This window comes from Sceloporus undulatus, chromosome 2 (genome assembly GCF_019175285.1).
Source record: "Sceloporus undulatus isolate JIND9_A2432 ecotype Alabama chromosome 2, SceUnd_v1.1, whole genome shotgun sequence".
Classification (NCBI taxonomy): domain Eukaryota; kingdom Metazoa; phylum Chordata; class Lepidosauria; order Squamata; family Phrynosomatidae; genus Sceloporus; species Sceloporus undulatus.
Genome location: NC_056523.1, coordinates 17,212,237 through 17,224,736, shown reverse-complemented (window position 1 = coordinate 17,224,736; position 12,500 = coordinate 17,212,237). Strand labels below are relative to the sequence as shown.

At 43.1% G+C, this 12,500-nt stretch overlaps 1 protein-coding gene across 6 annotated transcripts in view; it reads left to right on the top strand.

The window, feature by feature from the left end:
• The window catches only part of LOC121923308 (N(G),N(G)-dimethylarginine dimethylaminohydrolase 1-like), a 49,585-nt gene that overhangs the window by 23,859 nt on the left and 13,226 nt on the right, over positions 1-12,500 (top strand). For 3 of the 6 annotated variants that reach the window (XM_042453631.1, XM_042453629.1, XM_042453628.1), the window contains exons 1-2: positions 850-996; positions 5,215-5,523. In XM_042453631.1, coding sequence (XP_042309565.1) covers positions 865-996; positions 5,215-5,523 — 441 coding nt within the window. In that variant the 5' untranslated portion in view covers positions 850-864. Of the gene's footprint in view, positions 1-849; positions 997-1,325; positions 1,397-5,214; positions 5,524-12,500 lie in introns of those variants that run through there. The other 3 variants (XM_042453632.1, XM_042453633.1, XM_042453630.1) reach the window with 2 other exon arrangements.

Here is a 12,500-nt window from a genome sequence, read left to right as displayed (position 1 = left end):
AACATAGCAAATGAAAGAGTTGTGAGTGATTTTTAGTGCCTCACTCTCTGCAGTTCCTAAAATTTGGGAAATGAAGGAAGATTTCATGGTAGGACTTGGAAGGAGAAAAATTATTTTTTGAATAAGCAATTTCCCTGCTTTGCTTTCCTATAGCTATATCCCTGTTCCACCCCACCCCAACTGATGGAGCAGGTATAGCTTGTTGAAGGTTTCATTCTGCTCATTTACATCGTTCTCCCTCTTCTAAGAGTACCGTATTTTCCGTCGTATAAGACGACTGGGCGTATAAGATGACCCCCCCCAACTTTTCAAGTTAAAATATAGACTTTGGTATATGCTCGCCATATAAGACTACCCCTGGAAGGCAGGTGGAGATCGTGCCAGGCCGCGGAGCAGGCCGGGTGTGCCCCACTGGGCTGTGCTGCTCTCTTCTGGCCTTTGTGGAGGCCTGGGTCTCCTCGGAGGCCTGGGAAGGCAGGAGCAGGCCGGGTGCGCGCCAGCTTCAGCGGACCTCTGAAGGCCTGGAAGGTGGGAGGAGGTTGGGTGCACGCACCAGGCTGCGCGGCTCTCTTGTGGCCTGAGCAGGCTTGGCTTAACCCGGCGTATAAGATGACCCCCGACTTTTGACAAGATTTAAAAGGGTTAAAAAGTTGTCTTATACACCAGAAAATATGGTATGTCTGCACTATACAGGTATAGCAATTGTATACCATTTTCACTGCTATGGCTTCATCCTGTTTCCTTTTCTGATATGTTCTATTAGTGCACACACTTTCTGATGTTGTCCGGGAAATCAGACAACTGCTGATAATGAATAAAAACGAGAACTCCACACAGAGTTTGTGGAGTTAAGGCAAATCTTGAATGGCAGACTTACAAGCCAAAGGCAGAGTCCAAAAACAAGCTCCATGGTCAGTCCAGGTGCAAGCCAGAGGATCAAACAAAGAATGTAGTCGAGCCGTCCAAGAAGGTCAAGGGTTCCAGCAAAGCAGAATGGTCAGTCTGAAGTTGAAAAATCCAAGTTGAGAAGTCAAACAGAGCATCTAGAAACAAGGTGCTTTCGCCAGGGAAATCAGATAGCCTCTGAAAAAGGCTGTGGCATCCTCCCCAGGCTTTTATCATTGGCTCTCATAAGTGTAGCTGTTCCTTAATTTGAAGTTGAAGGCTTTCATGGCCAGCATCCATAGTTTTTTGTGAGTTTTTTGGGCTATGAGGCCATGTTCTAGAAGAGTTTATTCCTGACGTTTCACCAGGATCTGTGGCTGGCATTTTCAGAGAATGCTGACCTGGAAGAGAGTGTGTGTGTGTGCGCGCACACACACACACACACACAGTGTAATCTTGAGTAAGGATGAGTGATTCCAGTGTTAATCTGTGTATTGTTCTGTTGTTGATGGTAAGGCCTCAGGGTGGGAGGATATGCAAAAGAGGATTAGTGTCTGCTAATTGGTGATCATTGTCTGCTGGGAAAGCCCCTGACCCTGAGTGGTTTCTCATTTGCATTTGCTGAGTCCTGGTTCTGGTGTTCTTCAGGATTGGTAGCCAAACTTTACTTACATTAAGGGTTTCTTCTTTCCTGTTGAAGTTGTCCAAGTGTTTGTGGATTTCAATGGCTTTCCCTGTGCATTCTGACCCAATAGTTGTTGGCATGGTCCAGAATTTCAGTGTTTTCAAACAGCATTTTGTGCCCAGGATGGTTTATAATATGTTCTGCTACTGATAATTTTTCTGGCTGACCCAGTCTGCAGTGTGTCTCATCTTCCTTGATTCGTGTTTGGACCCTGTGTTGGGTGGTCCCCATGTAGACATGTCCGCAGCTGCATGGTATACGGTAAATTCCTGCAACTGTGAGAGGGTCTCTCCTGTCCTTCGGTGAGCGCAGCATTTGCTGGATTTTCTTGGTTGGTTTGTAAACCATTTGGAGGTTGTGCTTCTTCACCACTTTGCCTATTCTGTCTGTGACTCCTTTGATGTATGGTAGAAATAACCAAAGAGAAGTTATTTCTTGGATATGTGCCTTTAAGTCAATTGTCGACTGATGTCAGTCCCATTAATTTTGTAGGGCTTTCCTAGGCAAGGAATATTCAGATGTGGTTTGCCAATTTCTTCCTCGATAATATATTCTACAACACCTGGTATTCGTTGGTAGTCTCCTATCCAAGTACTAACCAGGGCTGATCCTGCTTAGCTTCCAAGTGCAGACAGGATCTGGTGCCTCTGAGTTTTTAAACTGTTAATTCAATGCTCTGCATGATTTTATAAAAGGCACTGCAACAGGCCACATCAGCATTTTGTACCATGATGTGCAGCAGACATGTATAACCTCTGCACTGAGGATAGCTGGACTTTTTATTAAAGCATCCACTGAAATGTAAAAGATGCAACTGCAGCAGATTTGAATAGTTTGCAGACATTATCCTTTTTCTACTGGTCATGGAGAATGGGAGAGAGCTCTGCAACCCACTGTAGTCATGCTCCTTGACCTGTAGATATTTTTGCTCAGCTGCTTCTCTTGCCTCTTGAGAAAAGTTAGCTGTCATGCTATACTTTGAAAGTTTTATTTTCTTCATGGTCATTGTTTTAGAAATGCTTCAAATAATGTTGCTTTCACAGACATTTTTTTTAAAAAAATGTATGTGGTCTCTCTCTCTCTGTAATCACACAGCTGTGCATGAACCTAGAAAAAAGGATTCCCAAATAGCTGGATATTCAGTGTCTTGTACTAACTTTTTGAGCTTTGAATGATTGCAGAATGAATATAACCCAGCAGTCTTATTCCCTGTGCAGGGCATTGATCCCTCAATTGGCCTCCCTTTGGAAGCAATTATCTAATCAGCTTGATACTAAGATAAAATCTATTATTGCCCTCTGGCACCATTGGCTGGCCTTTAGAAGACTGTAGCCTCTCCGGAACTTAGGATTTGGTGGGACCTTTGGCTCTTTGATTACAGGCTACAGGGTTGAGTCCAGGAGATATATAATTTTAATGCTCCCCTACCTATGTTCCAGACACAGATGGAAACAGTGATGGTGAAAGTGATGTGTGCCTAGTTCCCCCAAGTTTAGTTCTGTACACATCAGCCCAAACTAGAACCTTTCTCGTGTCTTGCACAACAATTGCCATGATTTTCAACCAGCTGGCTGGAGATGGACATTTGTAGTCCAACACATTGGGAAAGCATCTACATGAGAGAAGCTGACCCACATAGTCTGGAGGAGAATGGATATAGCTTTCTCAAGTGATTCCCGAGCCATAGGAAGATATTTCCTCCATCCCCTTCCTGCAAATTATCACTTTCAACCATAAGGGTAAGATAAGAAAAGTTGATAGTTGTATACTGGATGGCTGAAGGTTTAATTAAAACTGCAACCTAAGCAGGAAGGGCTTAGAGCACAGTGTTTGGCATGCTTAAGTTTACATTAACTGTTTGACACACACTGAATGAATGCCTGGAGGAGGTAGTGGGCTGGATGAGGAAAAACAAACTGAAGCTGAATCCAGACAAGATAGAGGTGCTTACTCTCAAGAGTCCATACTGTGTTTTGAGGGTGTGTCAACCAGTTCTGGATGGGGTCATGCTCCCTCTGAAAGACTGTTCACTGTTTGGGGGTGCTTCTGGATCTGTTGCTCTACATGACAGCTCAGATAAATGTGATGGCTAGGAGTGCTTGCTATCAGCTTTGGCTGATACGCAACCTGTGCCCCTTCCTAGAGCTGGAGGACCTAAAGATGGTAGTGCACACACTGGTAACCTCAAGGCAAAACTTTTGCAGTGTACTGTACACTGGGCTAATTCTGCACCAAATTTGGAAACTTCCGTTAGTTCAAAACCTGGCAGCCAGATTGTTTACTGGGACATCCAGGAGCGATCATACAACACAAACATTAAAATCATGCCATTGATTGCCAATTAGTTTCTGGACAAGATACAAAGTGTTGGTGATTACCTTTAACAGCCTACATGGTTTGGGTCCAGGTTACTTACAGGACTGCATCCTCCCATATAATCTATGCCATATACACAGGTCCTCTGGCAGACATTTACTCCAGTCAGCCAGAGGACTGTTTCTTCAGCTGCCCTTAGAGTCTAGACTTTGGAATGACCTGCCGGAAGAGACTCAACAGCTGAATACGCTGTCCAAATTTAAAAGAACATTAAAAACCAGTCTCTATTGTTTTAATATGTGTCCATTTTATTTGTCCTTTTAAAACTGATGTGTTTCAACTGAGGTATTTTTAACTGATGTTGCTTGTCAATTAGTTAAGGAGAGAGGCAGGAAAGAGATGATGATGATGATGATGATGATGATGATGATGATGATGATTCATTTTGGGGGCTGGGCATCTCAAGAGTAGCTGGGCAGGGAAAGTACCTAGCTGAAATGCGGGCATGCTGTTGCTGGTCAGAGTAGGTAAGAGTGGGATGTATAAAACTGATGTTTGGGCTTGGCTGCTTCCTTTATTTCTGTTCTCTGTTAGGATGAGTCATCCGTTTTGCTTTGCATTTATATTTTACCTTTCCTTTACAGGAGCTCAGGAAATAGAGCTATTTCCCTTTAATCTTAAAACAACCTGCTAGGGTAGATTAGTGGGTGTGTAAATAGTTTGTAATCTCTTAGAATCACTAAATCTTAGAGTTGGAAGAGGCCACAAGGGCCATCCAGTCCAACTCTCTCCCATGCAGGAATACACACTTGAAGCACTCCTGAAAGATGCCCATCTAACCTCTTTTTAAAGACTGGCAAAGAAGCAGAGTCCACCATGGAGGCATCACATTCCACTAGTAAACAGCACTTTTAGTAAAGAAATCCTCCCTAATTCAGAGGTGGAATTTCTTTTCCTATAAATGGGAGTCTATTGAATCCAAGAAAACAAGCTTGTGGTGCTTCAAAGTGGACATAGGATTCCAGATCTGACCAAAAAAGAATAGAATGGCACCACTACTTCCTTCTATCTGGACTATGATGAGCTTCATAGCTAAATGTGAATGTGAATCTAGAACTCAATGATCCTTATTCAACAGCATATTGCCTCTCAGTTAGCAGCATGCTTCACTGTGAATTATATTTCTTTGGGCCACAAATGTTTCTTTCCAGTTTCTAGGATGCAGAATAGAGGGCTAAAGCTGCATGTTAATGTGTTTTTCAGATTTGATTTTAAAAAGTGGCTCATTTGTTATCCTAAACAGTATGTTCTTTTATTTCTCCTTCTAGACCATGGCCAGCATCTCCTCTTTTGGCAAGTACACTCATGCCATTGTCTGCTGCATCCCCTCCTCATTTGGTACAGCAGACACTACAGCAGATGGGTCTGACAGTGGGGCTGAGCCAGTGGATCTGGCCAAGGCTCACCGGCAATACGGTGTCTACACTGGGATCCTGCGTCAGAAGCTAGGGCTGCAAGTCATTGAGTTGGCTGCAGATGAGGGCTTCCCCTATTCCACGTTGGTGGGGGATCTGGCAGTGATACAAGGAGACACTGCGCTGCTCACACGGCCATGGATGCCCTCACGACGAGATGAGGTAACTTGTGTTTGTAGCTAAGAGATCTGTGCTAAACTGTCTTGAACAGCCTTGTAAACAAGTTGGCAGAAATTAATAGCTACCTTGTTGAATGCATTAGTGAGAAGCAGTTTCTCTCCAGCTGTCCAAAATAGGCTTGTCAAGTCCCCTGGAGGCAACTCCAGAGCACCATAGGTGAACAGAAAAGTGGCTGTGTACAGCTCTGGCAGGGAGTATAATCCTCTAATTAGTTCTGCCTAATTGTGCTGAATTGTGCTGAACTGCTTTTAAAAAAATGAAATAGAGTCATGGATTAAGGGGACTCTCAGAATTTGTCATGGCATGCTTTCCTAAGATCATAAACTGAATTGTCTGAGACTGCAACCCTGAATGTATTTACTGGGGAGTAAATCTTATTGGATACAGTGGGACTTGTGTAAGAGTAAACATGCTTTGAAGTATTCTGTTAAGACTCTGGCCCTATCCTAACCGATCTCTGTTCTCAGAAAAAGGCTGGCAGCAGTGTCTAGCTGTCTGTTAAACCCTCCCAATAGTAGGTCCCATCTGTTCATTGATAGGAACCTCTGAGATTAATCCCACCCTTGTTTTCTGACTGGTTGTTTCAGCAATTGGAATCACGCTTCATCCATCCCTCGTGGCCTGTTTCCCCGCTCCATTTTTGCTTACTGGATTCAAGAGTGTATCCATACACATTTGTCCTCAGCCTTGGTGAATAATTGGTCCCATGTTTTCTTGCCGTCTGAAGTTAATCAAAGTACCAGAGGAAGTTGGTTCTGAGTGAAGAAGAAAGAATTCTGTCATGTGTTTCTCCTTATGTGATTTCCTGCCTTTTTCTTAACATGGGCTCATGTTGGCCCACAACATAATTTTATAAAAAAGATACAGCTATAACACAATGAATCATAATATGGAAACACAAAAGAACAAGCTAGTTCCACCTCCTCTAAGAAAAGCTCCTTTCCCAGCAGTGGATCAGTTCCCAAAAACCCTGGTTTGAATAAAAAACAGCTTTGGTTGAAACTCAACAGGGAGAGGCAATGGTTAGTTAATAACTTTTGAAAAACAACATGCTTTCCTCTACTTTAGGGGGCTGCTCCATGCAGATGTTATTCCCATGCAAGAAATGGTGTGCTTGCAAGGCAGAGCTTGGAAAAGTTACCCTTTTGGCCCACAGCTCTCAGATGATGGCAGTTTTTTGGCTCTTCCTTCTGAACTCCCAGCTGTTTCATTGTGTTGGAAGACTAGAGTTGTGTATGCCACACAATCTGTGCAGGACCCCTTGAATGTGCCTCCTCTTTCAGATGTGATACAGGACCCTATCCCATCACCAGTAGTCAAGTGAGAACTGCCGTTCTAGTTATTTAGAGTGAAAAGATTTTGTCTGTCACCTCAGACAGCAAAATGTCTTGGTTCAATCCTGTTATGCATGTGCATTTTATTTTTCTCCATTTTACTTTTCTGTACATACAGGGGAAATCCCTATTGGCATTGGACCATTGAGGTGTGCACATTTGGCAAAAGAGACACACATTTACTCATTGTATGCAAAGGGGCTCTTGTCGCACCTTTGAGACTAACTGAAAGAAAGCATTTAGTATCTTCAACTTTCATAGGCTAATGTCCAAAACACACTGCAGAAATAATCCAGTTTGAGACCACAGTAACTGCCCTGGCTCAATGCTAGGGAATTCTGGAAACTGTATTTTTGTGAGACATTTAGCCTCTCTGTCAGAGAGCTCTGGTGCCACAAATAAATTACACTTCCCAGGATTTCCTAGGACTGAGCCAGGGCAGTTAAAGCGTTCTCGAACTGGATTATTTCTGCAGCACGTTTTGGACCTAACTCTACTTCATCAGATGCATGGAGTCAATATAATGCAAGATTAGACTTACATTTATTCATTTGCCATAGCCATGAATTTAATATGTTGTTGTCGTGTGCCTGCAATTCATTTTGGATTTATGGCAACCCTAAGGTGAACCTATCTTAGGGTTTTCTTGGCAAATTTCTTCAGAGGAGATTTGCCATTACCATCCTCTGAGGCTGAGAGGGTATGACTTGCCTATGGTCACTCAGTGAGCTTTTATGAATTGAACCTTGATCTCCAGAGTCTTAGACCAATGCTCAAACTACTACACCATGCTGGCTCTCCTGAATTTAATATAGCTATGCTTTTATTGATCAATGAAGCTGAAATATATTTAATAGGAATTGGACACAGTCCTGCCCTTTATAAGCAAAAGTTTTATTACATGTCCTTTGTGTACATTTGCTATGATGGTGTCATCAGAAAAGTGAAATTGGTGTTTAGGAGTAGGAAAGGTTTTCTTTACTTATTGGAAGATCCTAGAGGGAAATATAGGGTGGTGGTTGGATAAGCACATCACACACACACACACACACACACACAAACTAGAGCATGCCACTTGTCCATTTCTTTCTCTTTTAAAGCCATGTGTTTAGAGGATAAAGCAGCACATATCAATGTAATATGTGCAGCCCATTCATACTGCAGAATTATAACACTGTTATTGCACTTTAACTGCCATTTTTCCTTGTGTGGCATAACTGTGACTGTATAGACTCAAGAACGTAAGAAACGCCTTACAGAAAAGTGAAACATTTTGACGTGTGTAGTAAGTGTGTGTGTGTGTGTGTGTGTGTAAGTACAGTGGACCCTTGTTATATGCTGGGGTTTGGTTCCAAGATCTCCCATGTATAACAAAATCCGTGTATGCTCAAGTCCCATTACATATAATGACAAAGCAAGATGGTGTCCCTTATAAAAATGGTAAATCAAGGTAAATTTATACTTTTTTGGAACATTTTCAAACCATGTATGCTTAAATCTGTGTATAAAAATCCGTGTACAAGAAGGGCTGACTGTATTTTATTTGTTGTTTGGTGAACCTATGGCAAAGCTATCACTAGGTTTTCTAGACAAGATTTGTTCAGAGGGGGTTTTCCTTTGCCTTCTTCTGAGGCTGAGAGAGTGCTACTTGACCAAGGTCACTGAGTGGGTTTCCATATATTCCATATACTATATATTTACTTTAGCATTTCTTATTTCTGAGAGCCAATGTGGTGTAGTAGTTTGAGCATTGGATTAGGACTCTGGAGACAAGGAATCAAATCCCCACTCAGCTATGAAAACCTAAGAGTGACTTTAGGCAAGTCACACTCTCTCAGCCTCATGAGGAGGCAAAGCATCCCCCCCGAACAAATCTTACCAAGAAACCCTATGAAAGTTTTGCGTCATGGTTGCCATAAGTTAGAAATGACTTCAAGGCACACAAGAATAAGAACAAGATTATATCTATCTTATATGTACTTTAAAGTATCATGTAAATTTATGGGATGCAAAAATACAGTCCATTACCAAGCTAATCTGAATCACAGAAGTAACACCAGAGCTTGGAAAATTACTTTTAAAGGAATTTATTGCAGTTATAGCTCCAAAGCCCCCAATTAGTGCAATTATTTTTACCTTCCCGTTTATCAAAATTACAGTAACTAGGTACTTTTTATTTATATTAAGAACAAGGCTAAATCCTACAAGATACTGGCCTGTGGCACAAATATAATTTCCTCTTATCTACCTTGTTGTTGCTTCAACACTCACAAGAGTATGATCCAGCACTTGAAATGTGTGAAATTTCTCCTCCACTATCAGTGAAGCCACACCAGTTACGGTTAGCCCACAAAAGGGGTGGCTATCCCTCATCGTTATACATTTTTATATAGTGTAGCTCTAACTTTGCTATTGGAAAAAAGGAATACATTGCAAGGGAATAGTTGCTTCCCAGGTCTGAGTACAAGTTCAAAAGCTAAAAGTATAACAGTGAAAGTCAAGACCCTGAATTTCATGCAAAAGCAAGCTTTGACATTGTCAACAGAACTGCAAATCTGTAGAAATTAAATTTAAAATGGTGTGTGTGCAGGGACAGAGGTCTCTGAGTCATCCGTAAAATGAGAACAGCTTAGGAGCCTCTGTGGAATGAACATGAAATAAAAGAATAGATCGAGTTAAAGGTCATACATCTCAGCTAGGGCTCTGGCATTCTTACCCAACCCACAGACGAGAATCTCAGCCTGTTTGGAATTCCTCGTCTGTGTGTCTCTAGTGAGGGAAAAGCTTGCCATCTATTCATTTATTTTTTCCAAACAGTTGGGTAGAAGAGGGCTTTGGGTGCTGACTGAGTTACTGCCCCTGAAAGAGAAAGGAGAAGTAGAAACTGCTTCCTTTTTCTTCCCCTCTTCCTTACACAGCTCTTTTTCTGCAGAAGGTTCTCCTCCTTAAATAGAGATGTAGTTTGGCATTTGCTCTGGCTTGTATGACTACTTTGGCGTACTCTGGTAACATCAACTGTTGCTAGCTAACCATGGCTTTTATAAAGAGAAGACCAACTGCTGAAACTGATGAGGTGGTGACAAGAATGGGCCGATGATCAGGCATAGTGAGGTGGCTGACCCAGATCTGTTTTGGGTGGCTCAGGTGCCCAAATTGTCAATTATTTATAGTGTTGCCAGAGTGTAGGAGCCAGCATGGCATAGTGGTTTGAGTGTTGGACTACGCCTCTGGAGGCCAGGTATGTAGAGAGATCTTACAGCACCTTTGAGACTAACTGAAAGAAAGAAGTTTGCAGCACGAGCTTTCATAGACTTAAGTCTGCTTCCTCAGATGCCTTCCTAGCTTGATCATGAAACCCACTGACCTTGGGCTTAATGAGGATTAATAGTGATTAGGCTTAGTAATGATTAATTAAGATAATTATAACATAAGCAATGGAATGGTTGATGGGATTTTGAGGGTTTGCATCCTCTCAATCTCAGAGGGAGGCAATGGCAAACCCCTCTGAAAATATTTGCCAAGAAAACCCCATGATAATAATAATTCAGTTGGTTTGGGATACTGCACACCATGATTTAGGTGAGTGGAGGACACCATTTGCTCTTTTGCCTCAGGCATCAGACTCTCTTGAGTGGCCACTCTTTTTAATTTTCTTCACATTTCCACCTTATTTAGTCTTGATGTAACACTTGTCCTTCTCTTCCCCACATCTAGACTTAAGACATAGTATATGCAATACAGCCAGCAAGTGGTGATTTCTTTGTAGTCATGAGTCACAAGAACAGGCCCATTTGGGTACTTGGCATTTTGTTATTTCACTTACTATATTTCTATACAGCTCAACAGCCTAGGTTCTTTGGGTGTCTCCCCAAACAAAATTTATCATGATGCAAAAGCACAATAAGACATAACCTTAAATAGTGGAAAACAGTGACAGAAGAAAAACCAATTTAGAAATGCAGAAACTCAGAGAACCAGCATAGTATAGTGATTTGTTGGTCTATTGTCCACCCCATGGGCTAACAGACTCCCTAGCCGAGCTGACACAGCTTGTCTCGGAACTGGTGCTGGAGTCTCCCAGACTTCTTGTTCTGGGGGACCTCAACATCCCTTTTGAGGCTTGCTCACAAGATCTGACAGGTGCAGCTCAGGAGTTCATGGCTTCCATGATAGCCATGGGCCTGTCCCCAGTTAGTCATGGGTCCAACGCATTGCGCAGGTAATACACTCGATGTCGTCTTTAGTACGGATTGGGATAGTGCGTGGGCAGAGGCATGTAGTACCTCTGCTCTATCATGGACAGACCATTTCCTGGTTGAGGTCCAACTTAAGGCAACTACCCTAATCCCCCCAGGGGTGGAGGACCTATTAGGATGGTCCACCCTCGAAGGCTGATGGAACCCAAAAGGTTCCAAGAAGCCTTAGAAGGGTTTATGGTTGGATCTGACGGCGATTCTGTTGATCCCCAGACCAACATCTGGGATAACGACCTCTCCAGGGCTATACACAGTATCGCTCCTAAGCATCCTTTCCGGTCCGCTTCCAATAAGAAACCCTGGTATACGAAAGATCTCCGGGAAATGAAGCGGGCTGCGCAACGACTAGAGTGCAACTGGCGGAGACACCAGCGCTTATCTGACAAGACACTCCATCAGGTGCTTTTGAAGTCCTGTGGAGTGGCAATAGGTGCAGCTAAGAATTCTTTCTATGCTGCACGTATTGCGTCTGCAGAGTCACGTCCAGCAGAGCTGTTCAGGGTTGTGAGGGAGCTGACTCAGCTTCTTCCCACTCTGAACCCTATTTTAGAACCAACTAAGGCCTGCTGTGACGATTTTAACAACTTCTTCGCAGATAAAATCTCCCGGATAAGGGCTGATCTTGACGCTGGCATTTCAACAGAAAGAATAGAAGAGGTATCCAGAGCTTCCGTGGACTCCATTAAACTGGATCACTTTGAGTTTGTTGGTACCGATGAAGCAGACAAGCTTCTTGGAAGTGTTAAGAAGATGACGTGCTCTCTCGATCCCTGTCCTTCTTGGCTGACCGCCCAGGGTGGTGATGCTGTGACATCATTATTACAATGTATAATTAATGCACCATTCAGGGAGGGAAAATTTCCATCTAGTTTAAAATTAGCAACAGTTAAACTGTTGCTTAAAAAACCCTCCCTAGACCCCCTGGTAAGACCGGTCTCATTATTGCCATTTTTAGGTAAGGTGATCGAGAGAGCAGCCACCTTCCAACTCCAAGCAGTTTTGGATGAAACCGATTATCTGGACCCATTTCAAACTGGCTTCAGAGCGGGATACAGAGTTGAGACTGCCATGGTCGCCTTAGTCGATGATCTCTGTTTGGGCATCGACAGGGGAAGTGTGACTTGTTGGTGCTCTTGGACATCTCAGCGGCTTTCGATACCATTGACCATGGAATCCTTCTGGAACGCCTGAGGGAGCTGGGCATCGGAGGCACTGCGCTCCAGTGGTTCTGATCCTACCTCTCAGGCAGATTCCAGATGGTGCAGTTGGGGGACACTTGCTCCTCTAAGAGGGAACTCACATCTGGTGTCCCTCAGGGAGCTATTCTGTCCCCCCACTTTGTTTAACATTTACATGAAACCGCTGGGAG